The 20,498-nt window shown below is 36.6% G+C and overlaps 1 protein-coding gene across 11 annotated transcripts; it reads right to left on the bottom strand.

Annotated features, from left to right (window-relative positions):
* Positions 1-367: 367 nt before the first annotated feature.
* LOC132631627 (uncharacterized) lies at positions 368-18,662 on the bottom strand. 11 transcript variants are annotated; one of them, XM_060347279.1, is made up of 11 exons: positions 18,448-18,656; positions 17,858-17,945; positions 9,014-9,093; positions 7,774-7,824; positions 7,388-7,490; positions 7,138-7,294; positions 6,130-6,258; positions 5,859-5,945; positions 3,378-3,422; positions 2,100-2,146; positions 947-1,084 (listed from the first exon to the last, which is right to left on the bottom strand). In XM_060347279.1, the coding sequence occupies exons 1-11, from the start codon at positions 18,533-18,535 to the stop codon at positions 1,081-1,083; spliced, it is 879 nt and encodes a 292-aa protein (XP_060203262.1). In that variant the 5' UTR covers positions 18,536-18,656; the 3' UTR covers positions 947-1,080. The 11 variants fall into 11 exon arrangements, 10 of the variants coding, with proteins under 10 accessions (XP_060203256.1, XP_060203257.1, XP_060203261.1 ...); XR_009578943.1 differs by lacking the exon at positions 2,100-2,146 and adding an exon at positions 4,311-4,449 and having other exon boundaries at positions 995-1,084; positions 18,448-18,654; XM_060347277.1 differs by lacking the exon at positions 947-1,084 and adding an exon at positions 1,149-1,823 and having other exon boundaries at positions 18,448-18,658.
* Positions 18,663-20,498: the final 1,836 nt, after the last annotated feature.

The following is a 20,498-nucleotide window of genomic DNA, read 5'->3' as shown; positions in this document are numbered from 1 at the left end:
TACTAGCAGCATCCCATGCGTAACCTTGGCAACTTTTGACAGTTTACACCCCGGGTCGGATTAAAATATCAAACTTTTTCAAAGTGAATTCATGTTACACTTTGGGATCCAGTAGATTCCGAATGTGGAGGTCTTCATTTTAGATAAAGCAGGCTGGTCCATTTGCAAAAATGAAAACTAACAGCAACACATCGTGGAGCTCTTAGTGATTTATACTCACATATGATCATGCATTTCTTGTCAAACTCTGAGCGATCCAAAGATGCAAGAGAATCATGCAAGGAAACCCTAGTATATAACCTGTGCTAAAAGATACCTTTGTGCTAGCAAGCATTGGAGGAACAGCCATATACCCTGTGCAAAGGTATTTGAGTAACCCACATTTTTCTTTTCGATAAACAATATGGACGTACATTTCATTCCATTTCCGTCTAACCGTCATTTTATATAAACATGAGACTAGGGTAGAACATTAGTATCGCTATAAACTACATGTTTCAAATGGACTACAATTTCACCTTTGTAAAGCAGAAGCTACACAACATAAATTAGAAACTCCAATCCCATCTTCCTTCCTTCAACACTGTCCTCGTCCACAAGTGAAAAAATACCTTATACAGTTCCCTCTTTCCCTTTCATCTAGTCCAAGAGTTTAGTCGACTTGAAGGTGGGTAGTCATCAAGGAAAACAGCAGTTGAATATTTGGTTTTAACCAATTGTCATCGCAAGTGTAGTCATTCATTGTTTATTTATAGAGAAGAAAGGACCACACTCAAAAGGCCCTCGTAAAACTATCTAGCCTTCCAACTTCAAAATTATGCTTCCATGTAATTGAATCGAATCCAGCTCCTCTAGAAGTTGTGCTCTTTAATATTTTTGGTAGGTATCCAGCATGTCCGTACAATACATGTTTGATCCCATATGTTACGTAGGCTTACTGTTTCTCAACTTCTTCACTGATGACTGCTCGATTGAAGCAAGCTAGAAACTCTATATTTCCTTCAGCTCCTTTCAAAGGAGATTCAATCCAACCTTTGCATTGAAATCCATGGTTTTGTACCCCATTTATGATCTTTTCAATCACCTGCATGACAGTAATGGTAAGCATCTCGTGAAACAATAACAGTAAGAGATGTGACTAGGAGTATTAACTTCTTTTGTTCTCAATTATTTCTCTTGCTAAAAGTTGTGTACCAAACACCAAAAATAATTTGATGACGGGAAAAGGAGATGGGGATGTTGAAGAAGGAACAGTAGAACCAAGTGGGATTCCAGCATCTCCAGATTCCCCTCAAGTGAGATTATAGTGAAAATTATCAAACTCATCGTACCTCACCCAGCCAAGATTCCTGATATCTCCTTTGATGGTAAAAATACTCTAATCCTTTTTTTTTTTTTTTCGATCAAGTAAAGGTATTTCATTTCATAAACAAGGCCATAAAACGGCCATATACAAGATGTATACCAAAAGGAAAAGCATCGACAAAAACATATGATTCTCTACAAACTCCACCCAATCGTCTATACAACAGGGAACTTTCTGAGTGCACCAAAAGAAAACAAGGGAACGCAGGCTACTCCTTAACTGGGGGAAACTCGACTCTACACCTTTAAAACCTCTTCTATTCCTCTCTTCCAGACAACCCACATTAATGCAAGTGGCACCACATTCCATGTCATTCGTCTTCTTCTTCTCCTCCTCCCGCTCTAATCCCATTAAACACTGGCAAATCTACTAAAAAGATTGAGAACTGATAACTCAACCAAAATTGACTTCTCCAAGAGTTCAGCCATCTGGCACATCCCGAGCACAAACAAGCAGACTGACAAAAGCAACATGCCCGTGAGACCTAGTCTATTCCATGACACGAAACAGCTAGATGTACAATCAAATGGAATGCTACAATTTTGTGTATTTCAGCTCTCTTTTTTGCTGGTTAGCCTATCACTGATTTTCCCATCCTATCTATGTTGACAGAAGTCCCCTTCTCTTTATCCAAATCCTTAATCTAGTCAGAGCTCTCACTTTCACCCATTGTTAGTTAGCAGCATATCATAGAAAAACTTAACCAGGTACAAAGGGAAAAAAATGTTCACACCTATTCCCCGTTCCTCCTGTATTATATGCATCCGCGAATGTGCCTTTCTGGGACTCAATGACAGAAAGAAGAGAACTATGTGAGATACTGGATTGATTACTTTAAGGCAAAATATACTCTAAATTTGTTGTATCTTACTCCCTCCCTCCCAATTTATGTGATGCACTTTGACTGGCCGTGGAGTTTAAGAAAGAAAGATTTTTTGAACTTGTGGTCTAAAACAAACCATAGATATTTGCATGGCTACAACTCATCTGATTAAGGGTACAATGGAAAGTCTTAAAAGTTAAATAATTTTTAAATATAGAAAGGCATCATTTTTTTGAGACGGACTAAAAAGAGAGGGACAGAGGGAGTACACTATGACTTTTACTTAACAGAGTATTTCATATAAGAAAACAAAAATCAGTAGAGTGCTGAACGAAGTTGAGCAGTCTTATTGGCTACTTCCCTCTGATTGACCTACTTGTTCAGCCTTCTCGTGCCCTATGCACTCAATTTCTAGTTGAGCAGCCAAATTGGGGAAAACATTAATAACCAATAGTGAATAGAGTATAAAATAACCAAAGACTAGCCATTAACAGTGTCGACTGTGATTTACTTTGTCTATGAGCTGCCAAATCAGTTTAACTAACAAAACACAAAGGTGTCTGTTTTTATGAAATTAGACTGGTGATTAGCTTATTACTGCTTTCCCCAAGTGTGAATTTATACAAGGTTTAATTTCCTTGTAGAAGTGGAACAACTTCATGGGAAGCAGTCACCTCAACATCAAACTGCTATGTATGTAATATATATAGAGAAAAGGGGATTTGTTTGAAAATGCATCATGTTAAGACAAGACATCAGGAGAATAAATCAACAAGAAAATGAGAGATCTTAACATAATTAACGTTCAAGTAACAGTATGAGCAATGCACTCAGAGAAATTTCACATATTAATGTAGCTACTCGTCGAAACTGTTGTCCAAAAGATTATTATAGCATGGATTCAAATGTCATTTCTTTCTAAAGAAAATTTTATTCTCCCACTGACCAAATGTTTTCTTGGCTTTTCATACCTTCGGACTGATTATAAAAGTTGGAAAGACTATCAGTTGCTTTCAATATAGCCATCGTCCCTCCTCAAAGTACCAAGATACTAATATCATTAGCATTAAAGCAAAAGTCTTAATAACCAGTTTTTTTAATAAGAAATAAATCCCAAAAAAAAAGTCTTGATAATCAGCTTTTGAGTAGGTCATAAAGCATCAAAAGTAAACAAATGAAAAAGCTTACCTCTTGATGGACCAAGGGATCCCTTACAATTCCACCTCCTCCAACCTAACATATATATATAAAAGTTTACATCAAAATATGGAAGTATCTTGCAAAATCAAGGCAACTCTTAAGAACACAATAGAAACCAATGCATCTTGGAAGCAATACCAATACAAGAGATTTTAGATAAGCGCAAATGACTGAGTTATCAGTGGAATATTTACAACTATTTATCTGATTGAATCAACAAAAGGCTTGAAAGATATATCGGTGAAACCAATCTTTTATACCCTATATTTCCATATATAGAATCCTTCACATGCAAAATCCATCACAAAATTAACATAGAGATATCTTTAAGAGCAGAATAAAAGCCAAGGCATCATGAAAGCAGTACTAACTACTAAGACAAGACTCTAGATATGCACAAATGATTAAGCTTCAGTTGATGGGTTATCCTTAATAGATCTGATAGGTGCTTTGTAACTGTTAGGATTTCATAGTTGGATCTGCTGTCCTATTTTCTCTGTATCTATGGTTTTGGCACTAAGCTAGTGCCTTTTCTCAATATACAAGTCACCATTGTCAAAAAAAAAATTAAGTCAGATTGAGGCATCACTTGGCTTAAAAGGACATTGATAAGCTGATGCTTATACCCTACTATTTCCATATGCAGAATCCTTCACATCCAAACACATACGAGAGCACCACCTCAAGAAGCTCATTTAATTGCATTTGCTAGGAGTTGACCAACAACTGAAAAAACTTCAATTACAATGAAGCTTCAGCAAAATTGGTTCATTCATCAAGTCAAAGTACTATACCAAGTCCCTTATCAAAAAAAAAAAAAAAAAAAAGTACTATACCAAGTCTAGTCCACTCAAAATTCCCCATTTTAGAACATTCGTTGCAGACCGATATAAATATTACACTTTCAGATGAGGTCGTCACCTAATTCCACATTGTATCAAAGCAAGCAGAGATCCTATATTGATATCTCACTGCCACCATCAACAAAAATATTTCTCACATGCTTGGTCCAAGAAAAGAATCAAACCCGCATAACGGGGATGACGGTCGTCTTGTTGACCTAATATAAATAAATAGAAGTCATTTTTCTAATAGATTAAGCTATTAGATGAGTAGTCATGCAATTAACCAATGTCAAAATATTGGTCAGCTTAGAAGGGCGACAGAGGGGAGCAGTGTGGTATGAAATTACTTAGATAGAAGCATCTCAGCTTTCATTACCATAGACATGACATTCCAATGTAATGTAAAACATGAAAAAGATAGTCACCAATGAGGTCCATCAGAGGTGTAAACATGAATTTGCATGGATACAGAAGCCTTAGACTTGATCAATTTCCCTCACTAAGCTAGCGGATAAGAGCTTTGAGATTTAAAGTGTTGGTAAGAAGAAACACTTCTATTTATTTACTAGTCTTTGGGTACGCACATTGCGCGTGTAGCCCGTATTAATGAGTACAATTTTTTTTAAAATCATATAAATATTACTCCCTCCGTCCCAATTTATGTGAGAGTGTTTGACTTGGCACGGAGTTTAAGAATGAAAGGAAGACTTTTGAAACTTGTGGACCAAAATAAGCCATAGATATTTGTGTGGCTAGAAAACATTTCATTAAGGGTAAAATGGGAAGTTTACAGTGAAATTATTACTAAATATAAAAAGAGTTTCTTTTTGGGGCTGAACAAAAAGAAAGAGTGTCACATAAATTGGGACGGAGGGGAAGAAACATGATTGAGTTATGAAATACGAATTTAAAGTAAAAAGTGTAAATTTTTGGAATATTACTCCTATTTCGTAAATAGATAACAATTTCTTGTGTCCCTCTGGTACAAGTATTTGCTTTTCCATATTTACCAGTTATCTTAGTTGCTTAATTGCTAGAGAAAATTGTATGCTTCAGTTGTTTGTGAAGGCAACTAGGACTTAGGAGAATGTTGCACCCATAAATTTCTATGTGATTTTTCGGTAAGGAGCTTGTTGGCCTTGCCTTACTGCATTTTTTGAAGGATATAATTATATTGCATAGTCAAAATAAGGAAAGGATTTATATAAGGTAAAATTTTAATTGATTAAACGCCTAAATATTAGGGCTTCCTACATTATTACTCAAATAAGAAAGATTTAGTAAACAAAATTTCAGTTGATTTCAAAGTTCTAAATATTGAGAAAACAATAAAATGAAAATTTCGTTAAATGTAAAATGACATCAATTGTTGGTGGAAAATAGACCTTTTTTACACTAGATTTCACAACATTTGGTTTTTCCCCAAAAACCCAATTGTTAGTATTTACAATTACAATTTTATCCAACATAGACTGTATTTCGAAGGGTACAAGAGCCGATTAACATTTTGCATAGGGGCTGGGTGCTTTAATTATTGTATATGGATATTTGGTCTGCAAAGGGTCACTTCTCAAGCCATACTAATGTTGTACAAATGCAGGCAGGATCTCTCAAAAATGCTTACTTGGGATCTCCGAGCCTCAAACTGAGGTTTAATCAGAGTCACTAAAGTAGCTTCTTGCTTCATCAAATTGACAACTGCAGGCATCACCTGGATAGGGGGCAATGAACATTTGAGTATTACTAGGTATTGACGAACACCGTCTATGTAAGAAACATTGCTGATTAACCATATACAGAAATGGAACAGCCTAGTTTTATATGCTAAATCATTAATGTAGGAAACAACATTAAAGCAATTACATTGGTAGCTTTTTGGAGAAGAAAAAGCTTACCAGAAGTATCGAAATAAAGGAGAGGTCCAGAGTTACTAAGTCGACCTTTTGCGGGAGTTCAGAAAGGTATCTCAAGTTTGTACGCTCGATAACACTTACACGCTCATCTCGACGAATTTTATCAGCCACCTGTGAAGAAATCAGTGAGCCTTTAAAATATAAATAACCAAATGTTCAGCAATGTAAAATGGATCCAGGACTGTTTGGCCACTAATTAATCTCAAAGAAGATATTATCTAGCGGCCAAACGTAGACGGAAAATCTCATAATTCAGGATTTTTAACCGCTGAACTTAAATTCAAAGCATACGGAAAGTTTTTCAAAATGGCAGTACATCCATACATTCGATTTGGTTTCTTGCTCAATGCTCTAGGATTCTAGTGTGTAGAAATTTTCTTTATGTGCCACTAGTATACTTTGCAAAAAGAGAACAGAGAACAAAAAACTGATTCTTCAAAACATCAACCGCTGCATTATTTTTTATAAAGTTTACCATTGCTGCCTTGTTCCACCAGCACCGCTTATTTTATTATAGAAGTAATTTCTGGTTACCATTTCCAGCTGCTACAGAGCTCAGCTCTACTTCGTACAGACAGCTACTTTTAATTATGATTTTTTTTTATAACAGTGGTGTCAGAACCAGCTTGTGCGCACCCTGACTATTCAGTTATGATTTATATTTTTGCAATTTAATTTTATTATAAGAGGTTTTATGGTGGGTCTTGCAAGTTTTTCCCCTCCTTTTCTATTGCACTAGAATTTTGGCAATGCATTACACCAATGTTCCTTCTCTATCTATTGACATACAAAAAGCTACTTGCTAGAGTTGCTCCAACAAGCAAGGCACTGTGGTATATTTCAGTGTCTTTTCCATTTTTGTCTCCAGACATCTCAAATTTGATGACTCAGGACCTTAACTTGCTTAATTGAATGGAGTAAATACCAGTATAGGAAATTCAAAAAAGTAGAAGCCTTGTAAGCATCAGCTTTTAATTCTGGTGATATTACCTGTCCATATCCTACATCAACTCCATAGACAAATGAAGCACCAAACTGAAGTAAACAATCAGTAAATCCTCCAGTAGACAAGCCTGAATCGAGAGCTACTTTTCCTGTGACATCAATCCCCAGGTTTTCAATAGCAGCCTCCAGTTTATGTCCTCCTCTAAAGATACATCAACAAGCAAGTCAAAGAGCTCAGAGATCTCTGCAAAGTATGTCAAAAATAAAATTATAGGCTCAGAGGAGGAATATTCACCTGCATACGTATTTAGGAATTTCAGCCATGATCTCAACAACAGCTTTATCAGGGATTTGAGTCCCTGCTTTGGTAACGACTTTTCCATCCACAAGCACTTTGCCTAAGCTAGAAAATTGTTGGGAGTTAAGGAGATGGAGGCAGAGTGATAAAAGCAAATCAACCGCTAGTTAGGATATATCAACTTGAAAGCAAAGTTTAAGCAAAGAAGTTACAATAAGTTGTCAACCTGACATAAAGAAGGTATTCAACAACCACTATAAGATGATCTGGATAAATTTTTATAGTTGGAGACTAATGAGCCCAAAGAGAAGCTTTGCATTTTGTGAGGTTGAGATACAAGACAAAAGATTAAGAGAAACTAAAGTGTTGGAGACAAAGGTCACCCATTATCCAAAAGAAGGTCCACGTACTTGGTCCACGAAAAAGAATCAGGCCTGCACGTGAAGGGGCGTGTTAACAACATAATTAAGTAAATAAAAGTGTGCTCTCTCTAACCGCTTAAACTTTTAGGTAAGAGCACACTTGTATTTACAAATATTATAGTCTTTAATGATTACATTCTTCATTTTTTTTTTTTTTTTTGATAACCTACATTCTTCATTTCTTTCTTTCATTTAGATTTCTCACATGGCATCACAGCAAGATCCATCGATCATTGTTATTATATTTCTCAATGCTGCCTCCGTGTTATGTTATCCACGCTCTAGTTGTCTTGAGTGTACTGGGAAATGTTAAGTCCCACATTGGTTGAGGAAATGGATTGTAGTCTCTTTATATAGAGCATTGGGCAATCATCCCCTCATGAGCTAGCTTTGGGATTTAGTTAGGCCAACGTTCATTTCTTCGCAGAGACAAAGACATACTCTTCAATAAGCCCACTTGACATAGATGTACAAAAATTGACACCCGAAAAAATATAATTAAGCATTGATAGATGTATGTTATAGTATTATATTTCTTGAAACATTACCTCTGAAATTCAGTGTCTACACTACTAGTGTGGTGATGTCCTTTTTAATGATAGCTAGACTATTGTTATACAGACTCTACTCAAGTAATGCTATTCTACCTTGTAACTCATTCCATAGAGAATAACATTCTAACTCTAAAGTCTAAACAAGTCAAACCAAATTATAAGAACACAGATAGGAAGTCTCTTTACTCTGCAATGAGAATCAGGTTTGATTACCAAAAGCTCAAGGTTTGAGCAATCCAGATGTTCTACTTATTATATAGGCAGCACTCCAGGCACGATAGAATTGATAGAAATCTGTTATAAAATTATCTTTCTTGAAACATTGTGTCTAGAAAATTTTAGTGTTTACTCCGCTAGTGTGATGTCCTTCCTAATGATAGCTAGAATATTGTTACACAGTCTACTCAAATATTTGCTATTCTACCTGTAACTCTTCCATAAAGAATAATATTCTAACTCTAAACAGCTCAAACCAAATTATAAGAACAGACGGGAAGTCTCTTCACTCTGCAATGAGAATTGCTAAAATCAGGTTTGATTACCAAAAGTTAATTGTTACTGAGCTATCCAGATATTCTATTTATCATATCGGCAGCAATCCAGACATCAAACAGAAGTATCAAATAGACTTGATGAATATCAACTACCTTGAAGAATCCATGACTGTATAAATGTCCGGCTGTATTGCTGAAATCTCTCAAGACACAATTCATCCAGTCTCCTTTTCCTAATGAAATCATACGAACGCTTAAGTCAATATGATGGCAGGAAAAGGACCAAAATAATCAATAAAATTACATACACAAAGAGCCTAGACCTCTATTTGAGGAACATTAATACAAGCTTCGGTATAGTGAAACAGCTACTGAAGCAGCTAAAAGTGTAACAGTCCCAGGCAGAAGAAAGGACAGTTTTCCCAGAGCCTTTACAATAACCCAAAATTGAAGCTCAGTTGATGATGCCACCACCTAGTAGTTGATGGACCCAAGAGCCAAATATGTCGGTAGAGTACACGTAGTTAACATCTAGCGTTCTTTCGTTAGTTTGTAACCTCAGTATGCATATTGTATCTTAAACTTCCTGCCCAGCAATACGTAAAGGAAGAATGAATTCGTGAACACAACGCTTTTAGTGCTATTGTACCTTTTTTTTTTTGAAACTGGTAATTGTGTATTCATCAGCATTTAGGACATGCTGGAGACCTTCAAAAGTGTTACAGCAGGAACATCAAAAAAGGAAATAGAAATACTTACTGAGATTTTAATAAATCTACAAATGATTTATATCTTCTAATCCTATTTCTTTACACCAAAAGTAGAAAGATACTATACAATTCTATTTGACTTTCTGAAGGGAATTGGATCTATTTTCAAAACACCTATCATTCCTCTCCCTCCAAACTGTCCACCATATGCAGTGTGGGATTGTCCTCCATCATTGTTTTTGACTCTTACTGCCTCCCCTCTTCATCCAGCAGCTAAGCAAATCTGCAGTGTGTTCAGGCATAGTCCATTGTGTCTCTGTTATGTTGAGAAATAAGGACCACAGTTGTGCAGTGAATTTGCAATGTAGAAATAGATGCTTGTTGGTTTCATCTGTTTCCTTGCACAAGAAACAGCTGGAAACTATGATGGCACCTTTTCTCTTTAGAACTTCATGAGTTAAACAAGCCCTCCTTGCCACCAACCATGTGAAGCATTTCACTTTGTTTGGAACTGGGCACTTCATAAGTTTCTCCAAAGCTTTGGCTGCTCTCTATTCTATAGATTACACTCCCTTTTGTAAGCCCTTTTTAATGAGAATTTCCCATCACTATTATGCTTCCATCTCAGGGTGTCTGGTTCATTGTTGGTGCCATTGAAATCACCAATTTTGCTTAACAGGTCGGCCACCCTTTCCACCTCCTAATCATTCAACAGTCTTCTGAAATTTAAGTTCCAGCCCCGTGCACTCCACATCTCATCTATTGTGCTCTCTGGATTATTGCATAGAGTAAACAAGTCTGGAAATATTTCCCTCAATGGAACTAGCTCCTTCCAAGAATATTACTTTCCATGTTGGGCCATAAAGCTCTGATTGTTTTCCATGCTCCAACACCATAAGTGCCAGTGCTCACTCTAGTACACCAAGGATTGAGTTCACCAAACTTGCACTTGATCAGCTCTTTCCATAATGCATTCTCCTCACGGTTGTACCTCCATAGCCACTTCATCAACAGACAATTATTCTGTGCTTTCAAGTTTCTAATGCCCAATCCACCCCTTTCTTTACCTCTCATTGTTGTCTGCCATTCAACCAGATTATAACCTTTGCCCTCTCTGCAGCCATGCCATAAGAACTCCCTTCTAAGTCTATCTAATTTCTTCTGAACATTGGAGGGTAAAGGAAATAATGACATTACATATGTGGGAAGAGAATCTAGGATAGAATTGATAAGAATAAGTCTTCCTCCTAGAGATAAGTATTGTGCCTTCCACTTTGCCAATTTCTTTTCTGTTTTCTCTACTATTCCATCCCAAATTTCCCCTGCTTTGTGTTTGCTGCCAAGAGGCATGCCTAGATAAGTTGTAGGCAAAATATCCACTCTACATCCTAAAATGAGAGCAAGAGTTTGTATGTTTGGTACCTCTTTTATTGAAAACAAACTGGTTTTTCCCCAATTTACCTTTAGGCCTGAAGATGCTTCAAATAGTGTCAAGTCTTATGTAACCAATCTGTTCGACCTTGGGCTCGCAAAATATCACTGTGTCATCTGCATACTGTAGATGATATATCTCTTTTCTCTGCCCCCTAATATCCCCTATCTCAAAACCTTTAATCCACCTATTCTGCAAAGCTATCCTCATCAAGCTATCAAAACCCTCCATTGCTATTATGAACAGGAAAGGGGACAATGGGTCACCATGCCTAAGTCCTCTTTCGGAAGGGAAAAAACCTACAGGTTCTCCATTCACAAGAACAGAGAACCTGACAGTTTTAATGCAAAAGTCTATCCATTTCAGCCACTTCTCACCAAAGCCCATCTGTCTAAGGATGCTCAACAAAAATTTCTATTTAACACGGTCATAAGCTTTTTCTATGTCCAGTTTACACGACACCTGCTTCTGCCCCTTTGATTCTGGAGTCCACACATTCACTGGCAATAAGTGCAGCATCCCTGATTTGTCTCCCCTTTATAAAAGCCATTTGATGCTTGTTCACCAGATTATCAACTACCTTCTTGAGCCTTTCAGATAGTAGCTTTGCTACTATCTAATAAACCCCACCTATGAGACTTACAGGTCTGAAGTCCTTCAACTCTGATGCTCCTGCTTTTTTGGGGATCAATGCGATAAAAGTAGCATTAAAGCTTTTCTCAAACTTCTGATTCTCATGAAAATATTGAATGGTTTTCAGTATGTCATCTTTCATTATCTCCCAGAAAGTTAAATAGAATGACATAGGAAATCCATCAGGCCCAGGTGCCTTCTCCATAGCACACATTTTTATGCATTCCAGAACTTCTGCTTCATCAAATTGTCTTTGAAGCCACTCTTGCTCTTCCATAGTAATCCCTCTGACTTCATGTACCACCAGATCTGGCCTCCATTCCTCTGTTTCTTTGTAAAGAGTCTTGTAGAAGTTTTGGATTGCTTCTTTGATGTCCTCAGGGTTTGTCACCTCATTTCCCCCCACTGTCAGGTTATCAATGGAATTAACCTTTTGTGAGCTGTTGCTATCCCGTGAAAATATTTTGTATTTTTGTCTCCCTGTTTCAGCCATTGTATCCTGGATCTTTGCTTCCAAGCTATTTCTTCATTTCTTGCTACTTCCTCATACTCCATAGCTAAATTTGATTTTTGTACTGCCTCATCATCTGTAAGAATTCTTTGTTCTTGTACTGCCTCCCAACTAGCCAATTGATTTAGAATATCCTCCTTCCTCTGTTTCCAGTTGCCCCTGTTATTTTTACTCCAGTCCTTCCGTTTTTCTTTTAACATTTTCAGCTTCTCAGCCAGAACAAAGCCAGGCCTCCCGTCTACCACAAATGATCCCCACCACAGTTTCACATTTTCCTTGAACCCCTCTACTCTGATCCACCAGTTCTCAAATCTAAAGTAAGACTTTTTGAAGTTCAACTCTCCCCAAGACAGCAAAATAGGATTGTGATCAGATCCTATCTTAGGCAAAACTGATTGTTTAATAAGAGTGAATTGTTCCTCCCATGTTGAAGAGTAGAGGAATCTATCAATTCTGGAAGCACTTCTATGATTTTCACCTCTTCTCCATGTGAAGGAACCTCCAAATAAAGGAGGATCCACTAACTCCAGTTCTGCTATGCATTCAGAGAACTCAGCCATAGCTCCATTGATTCTCAGACAGTTTGTTCTCTCAATAGGGTATCAGATGACATTAAAGTTGCCCCCCACCACCCATGGCCCTGCACACCTTTCCTTCATTGAGTATAGCTCCCCCCATACTTCCCTTCTTTCAATTGTTTTACAGTCAGCATAGACAGTTGTTAGAAACCAAGTAAAACCTAAGTTTTGTCCCACCCACCATTTTACAAGTTATACATTAATTGCCACACTCCACCATCTCCCCTTCCCAAACTCTCCTATCCCATAAGATCAGTATTCCTCCGCTAGTCCCAACAGCCTCCAAAAGCACCTCCCCCACCCATCTATTGTCCCATATGCTTTGAATAATATTATTTACACTGCCCACCAATTTAGTTTCTACCAAAATGTACACATCTGCTACCCATTGATTAATCAGATTCCTGACTACTCCCCTCTTTCTATCCTCATTGAGCCCCCTCACATTCCATGACATTATTTGTATTCTCATTGATGACTAATAGCTAGATTCCTCCCTCTAGTTCTAGGTTCACCATCTTTGAACTTCATATCAAAAATAAGGTTCCAAAGCTCCTTTGGAACAGTGTTGTTGATGTTAATTGAAGCTTTGACCTTTCCTGCTTGTCTTTCCATATATCTTTTTTGGTCCAGTTTCATGCTCATCAATTCCAGTGTTAGTGCTATTTTTAGGATGATACCAAACACAATGTTTTTAGTTGAATCTATTTTTTATTTTTACGTTTTTAATTGTGAGAATTCATCATGAAATTAGCTATTTTACGCAGGCTGTCAGACTACGGTAACCCTCCTCCTTTAGCCGGACTTGAAACCGGCAATATGAGTAAGCTCATAGAGGTAGAGGTAAACTAATCCCATAGAAACATTAGCTACACTAGTAGAATTAGGCCGGTAGAGGTAAAGGATGCCACGAAAAGTACGAGAATTAGAAAAGCATGTAGTCCAGAAGGTAACCCCATGGAGGTTTGGAAATTGGAAGTGGCTTGGAGAGGTTGGAGTATAATAGCTTACCACGCCATTTAATGCTATATTGAGAAGTGGTAGGGTACCTAATAAGAGTAGAAAGAGTATCAGTCCAATTGAGAAAAGGCCCCAGATCATCCACTATCTTTGAGTTTAGGTTCAAAATCATCCATATAGTTTCAAGTGGAGCACTAATAATACACAATGTTTGCAAAAGTAGTGCACTTTTGCACACAACCAAACGGCTGGTTAAGTTTTAACTCTGTTTTCATCTGCTCATCACATGACCATTTCACCAAACAAAACCCAATGTTCAATCCACACTTACCCGGTCCTAATATGTTATTTGGGTCATAGCCTCCTTGTATCCATTAATTGTCTTAGGCACATGCAGTGAGGTTTATGTTCCAGAACAATCACTTTCGTGTTTCTCACATTTCTGGAGGATTCACGAGCAGCTCCCAATTTGAATCAAATTAAATGGACTATGTGAATATATAGGCATATGAAATGAGAGCAGAAGGTTGTGAGAACTGAAAAAAGGGATGACGGAGGAATAGAGACTGGGCAGAAAAGGCAGAGGATTAAAATGCTCACTGAAGATGGTGAAGAAGAAAAAACTCAATCGCTACGTGAAGATTGTGATCTTCGTATGGGGCAATGGGTTTATGACAATGTCAGACACCCAATACATTTCTTTATTTTCTTTTCTCCAATTTTTGAACACTAATTTTACATACTAATTTAAGTTTATTCCAAAATTACTGCTTGAGAAACTTAGGAGCAAGAGGCTTTTGTTTGATGGAGACACACTGATCAATAAAAATCAATGGGAATCCATCGTTTGCTTGCCCAATCCGTTTTCCTCTTGGCTAGAAATGTTTAAATATAACTGGTTCTTCATTAATTTTCAAGATATATATTGATTTGTTTTTCCCTTTGTACTTGTAAAACTAATACTATTATTTTGTTTTGTTTGGTGAAGTAGTCATTTGATGAGCAGATTACAACAAATCTATTAAAACTTAACCAGCTGTTTGGGTTGTGTGCAAAAGTCCACCACTTTTGCAAGTATTGTGTATTATTAGTGCTCCACTTGAAACTATGTGGATGATTTTGAACCTAAACTCAAAGATGGTGGATGATTTTGGGCCTTTTCTCCACTCCAATTAGAATTAGGCTGGCAGAGGTAAAGGATGTCACAAAAAGTACAAGAATTAGAAAGGCATGTAGTCCAGAAGGTAACCCCACGGAGGTTTGGAAATTGGAAGTGGCTTGGAGAGGTTGGAGTATGATAGCTTAGCACACCATTTAATGCTATATTGAGAAGTGGTAGGGTACCCGATAAGAGGAGAAAGAGTACCACTCGAATTTATAAAAACAACGGAGTCATTCAAAGTTGTGCAAACTATCGTGGTATTAAACTCATGAGTCATACGACGAAACTCTGAAAGAGATAGAGTGTAGCCTTAGGAACGCTACAAGAGTGATAAAGAACCAATTTAGATTTATGCCCAATAAATCTACAACGGAGACTATAATTTTGCTAAGGAGATTGATAGAAGTTTGTCGCGAGAGGAACAAAGATCTGCACTTGGGTTCATTGACCTAAAGAAACCATATAATAGAGTACCTAAAAAGGTCCTTTGGGGGTGTTGGAGGAAAAAGTAATTCATATTAAAAATACAAATGAAATAAAGGACATGTATAAAGAAGTCGTCACTAGCGTGAGAACAGTTGAGGAGATAGAAAAGAGCTTCCAATGACTGTGAGTTCGCACTAGGGATCGATATTGAGACCATAATTGTTTACCCTTGTTATCGATGAACTAACCAATACAATACAAGATGAGGTCACATAGTGTATGCTATTTGCTGGCGATATTGTGCTAATTGACGAAACCACCGAGGGTGTCAACCAAAATCTTGAACTATGGAAAAGCACTCCGGAGAGTAAGCTTTTAGGATAAGTAGAAATAAAACTAAATATATGCACCGCAAGTTTAGCCAACATAACAAAAGCGAAACTAAGTGAGATTAAACAGGATTGTGATGCCTAAATGCAAACAATTCAGATATCTAGGTTCGTCATTGCAAGAGAAGAATCAAAATTGGAGAGGTCTCATAGTGTATGCTATTTGCTGACAATATTGTGCTAATTAATGAAACCAGCGACGGTGTCAACCAAAACCTTGAACTATGGAAAAGCACTCCAAAGAGTAAGGCTTTTAAGATAAGTAGAAGTAAAACTAAATATATGCACTGCAAGTTTAGCCAACATAAGAAGAGCGAAACTAAGGTGAGATTAAATGGGATTGTGATGCCTGAATGCAAACAATTCAGAAATCTAGGCTCGTTATTCCAAGAGAAGAATCAAAATCCGATGAGGTCTCATAGTGTATGCTATTTGCTGACGATATTGTGCTAATTGACGAAACCAGCGAGTTTGTCAACCAAAATCTTGAACTATGGAAAAGCACTCCAGAGAGCAAGGCTTTTAGGATAAGTAGAAGTAAAACTAAATATATACACTGCAAGTTTAGCCAACATAAGAAGATTGAAACTAAAGTGAGATTAAATGGGATTGTGATGCCTGAATGCAAACAATTCAGATATCTAGGCTCGTTATTCCAAGAGAAGAATCAAAATTAGATGAGGTCTCATAGTGTATGCTATTTGCTGACGATATTGTGCTAATTGACGATACCAGCGAGGTTGTCAACCAAAATCTTGAACTATGGAAAAGCACTCCAGAGAGCAAGGCTTTTAGGATAAGTAGAAGTAAAACTAAATATATGCACTGCAAGTTTAGCCCACATAGGAAGACCGAAACTAAGGTGAGATTAAATGGGATTGTGATGCATGAATGCAAACAATTCTATCTGAAAGGCTCGTTATTCCAAGACAAGAATCAAAATCAGAAGGTTGAAATGGAGACTTGGTACCGGGGTGTTATGTGATAGAAGGATGCCTACCAAAATGGGACGATGTAGATCTTAAATCACTTGGAAGGAAGTTGTCTCGAAGGACCTACAATCTCTTGGGATTCATGCAGACGTAGTAAAAGAAAGAGCCACATTGGAAGAAAAAGATATATATAGGCTATACCTATTAGTTGAGAATACGTTTCAGTCATATTAGCACTTTTACTTTACAGGATATGCTTCTTTAGGAGTTTTTTAGCCTTTCAGAGATTTTTATCTCAGTAGAAGATATAAAGAACTTCTAGTACTTTTTATTTTATTTTTATAATATTAGCATGTGATGAGTTTATATGGAGTAACATGGCCAGTGAGGATTCATATAGCAAACTCTAACTTGTTCGGAATTGAGACATAGTTATTTAATATTTTTAATTAAATCTTTGACCAGAATGTGTGAGATTTGTGTAGTACATATGTGCACAAGTGTGTTTTTTAGAATGTGAAAACTAGGAAGGTTCTTGTAACCATAAACAAGTCTAACCAGATGTACAGGTTAAGCAAATGTTGGCTAAATTTTATAGCTTTAAGTAAAATTGGAAAGGCAAAATGTGGTATTACTTCAATGTTGAAGGTTAAAAGACAGGATGCGACGACTCTAGTTAATGAAGTGGATATCATCCTTCTATGCAAACCTCATTCGTCATGTGCAACTTTTACATAATACTATGTCGTTCACGAGACAACATTTGTACAATTGAACATAGCAAATCACATCTCTAATATAAAAATGCATACAGTAAGCATGACTAAAGTACAATAATGCTCTGGAAAGAATATGAGAATTGTGCAATTGAATGGTTGAAGAGACATCTAATTAAGACAAGTTGCCTGGCATGTGTCATGTAAAACATAATTGTAATGAACTGCCTTTAGTACAATTTCAGGGAATGGCATCTGCACAAAATAGTAAAACACAAATGCATCTAGTAAAATGTCACCATTCTAAAAAATATGAGTTCAATAAAACCTATTTATCTCAACTGATTTGTCTTTAATTCTATCCTCCAAACATCCATTATGTTTAGTTGGTGTGTCAGTATTCAAATCGAATTACAAGTATGCTTTTTTCATGTTTTTGATATTTTTTTTCATTGAGAAATTGCACACTACTGTAAGTTCAAACGAATGCAAATTTTGGTCAAAGCATAAATTGATATGATAACCACAAAGCAAGAAAGAGAGATTACTTTTTCTTTGGTTGGTCCTTGTCTGTAGTCATGGAAGCAAAGGTTCTTACAGATAGATGATTGCGCATTTTGAACTCCAACCATCTCGCTGATCAATACAAGTAACAAAAATAATTAATACTCATTGACTGGGCATAGAGTTAATGACTTTTGAACTTGTAGGGTTAAATGAGTCACATATATTTTGTGTGACTATAAATCATTGAAAAATTGTTTTCAAATATAGATGGGGTTTTTTAAAAAAATATTTTTAGTATATAGGGAAAGGGGAAATGGAGGAAGGTATTACAAGGTGGGAATGAACCTCACCAACAAGGTGAAAATTCAGGTGGCCAACCAAATAAGCTATTAAAATTTCCCAATATAGAAAGGGTCATTCTTTTTGGCACCGATTAATAAAGATATAGTTCACATAAATGTATAAACCCACAATGAAGAAGTTAAATACATATCAGCTCAATACAAGACGGATAAAGAATTTAAGCCCCCCTGGACTTAAAGAGTCAAAAACTGCAATCTTTTCAAAGAAACTTCCAAATTTACAAAGTCTTGAGGTCATGTTATGTAAAAGAAGAGAAAGAAAGTAATACCAGAGAGGTTTGGGCTAGATTTGGAGGAGAAAAAGAAGGTATTGCTGCAACAGCGAGATATTGGTAGCTTCAGTATCTGAAGCGCCATTTCTCTCAGATTAGCTTCTTCTTCTTTTTTTGGGTTTAGCGGCTCAGTATCATAAGCTGGGGTGAAGTGCAGAAATAGCCATTTTTAGGCCTGCCGTTTAAAGCCATTTTCTTGCGCGGATTGTCCTTCGAGCGCCGTGGTCCTTTAATTTTTGTCCCTCAAATCAAATTGCTCGACTTTAATATTTGTCTTGTTCGCCTAAAAAAGTGATCGCAAATATCACGAATTTTGGGATCACTTAATAAAAAGAATAAATAATTTTGTAAGGCAAGATTTTGCGAAAGACTTAGTTATGATGTACTTCCAAGTTAGATAAGGCCTAACTAAAATAGTTCTAAGGCATAACTTCTATAGTTGCATAACTTCTATAGTTCTAAGACATAACTTTTATATAGAAACTATGCCTTATAATTTTTTTATTTTTTTACTCTGTTGGGATTCTATAGAAGTTAGGCTAAGGCCTAACTTTTGCCCGAATAGGCCTAATTTGCTGCGAAATTCTGCTTTGTGAATTTTTTTATACTCTGCTGGGATTCGAACTTAAAATCTCGAGGTATTTTCGGCCACAAAGTGCCGAAGGGAAAAAAATTAAAGACAAGCAATTTGAGGGACAAAAATTAAAGACCACCCCCGAATAAGGGCATTTGTGCGAATGACCCTGTAATTCTAAGTCACTCTTCAAAAATAAAAATTTGGACCCTCCCACTCTCTCGCTTTCTCTACAACCCCTCTCCTTTGGAAACTCATTTTCTTGGATATAGAAGAAAGGAACATAAATACGCAAGCATATAGTGAGATATCTTGAGTACGTACATGTAAAAATTAATTGATACGTATGTTGTTGTAATAATTCTATTTTTGAGGAAATTGATACTTAGGAGCGTTAATAAGTGATACTATTGAGTTTGATTCTCTTGAGTTTCTAGTAGATTCTTTCTCGAAATGCTGCTTCATTTTTGTCTACGGAGAGACAAGGTAGAAATTGTAAAAATAAACAAATTAATATCTTGAAGTTCAGACAATGTTCTGAAAGTTTGAGCCGCAAGAAATGAACTTCAGAATACTGCCTTGAAGTTGAATTGCAAGAAATGAACTTCATGATAGTTTGAAGAAGTTGTGGCTATATTTTATATATATTGCAAATACTAGTTACATTCTAAATGACCCTAAAAGTGGTTACTTGTGCACTCAAGCCCATTGGGATCTCAACTTTGTAAAGTGTGGCCCATAACAAACTAACCAAATAACATTTCTGTTGAAATGACACTAGGTAGCCACTTTAATGGTGCTATCTAAATTATAACCACAATTCACAATGTTTTAAAATTTATCACCTTCATTGTTGTCTTCTTATGCGCTTCTTCTTCTTTCATACTAGCCTTTCAAGATTTGGTCAAAAAATGTCGCAGTCCAAATTTAAGGGTTGTGATTGACACCTAGCGAGCAACTAACAATGTCAAGTGAACCCATATTCATCCTATCAAAGGACCACATATAAAAATAAAATAAAAATTGGCAAAGTTTCTCCTACAACAGGAGCATCTCAATAATCTTTGTAGTCAAGTAAACGGCAATCCAGCCAATATATAATATCCACAACTATCAATACTAATAAGAAAATACCTCGAAGTCAATAAATACCCCAATCTTGAAATCCACCTCCCACGGATTAATCAAGGAGTATCTAATACAAATTTGAATACCAGAGTCTAGGGACACAACTCTATAATAACAAAAAGAAAAAAGAAGGTTAGAGTAAAGGTGCCACCACGATCGGAATGTGGTTGGCCCACGTCAACTGAAAATAGTATTAAACCAGATCAGAGAGGAACCACTGTGATACTAAAGCTAGGATCTATACAAATAGAAACAACAAGGGTGAGAAAAAGCCCAACAAGATCATCAACTCGCCCCGCTGTCATACCCCGTAGAGCAAGTTTTAAAAAGACAATGCATGAGAGCA

The sequence above is a fragment of the Lycium barbarum genome, chromosome 3 (assembly GCF_019175385.1).
Source record: "Lycium barbarum isolate Lr01 chromosome 3, ASM1917538v2, whole genome shotgun sequence".
Classification (NCBI taxonomy): Eukaryota; Viridiplantae; Streptophyta; class Magnoliopsida; order Solanales; family Solanaceae; genus Lycium; species Lycium barbarum.
This window is presented reverse-complemented; position numbering and strand designations above follow the sequence as displayed.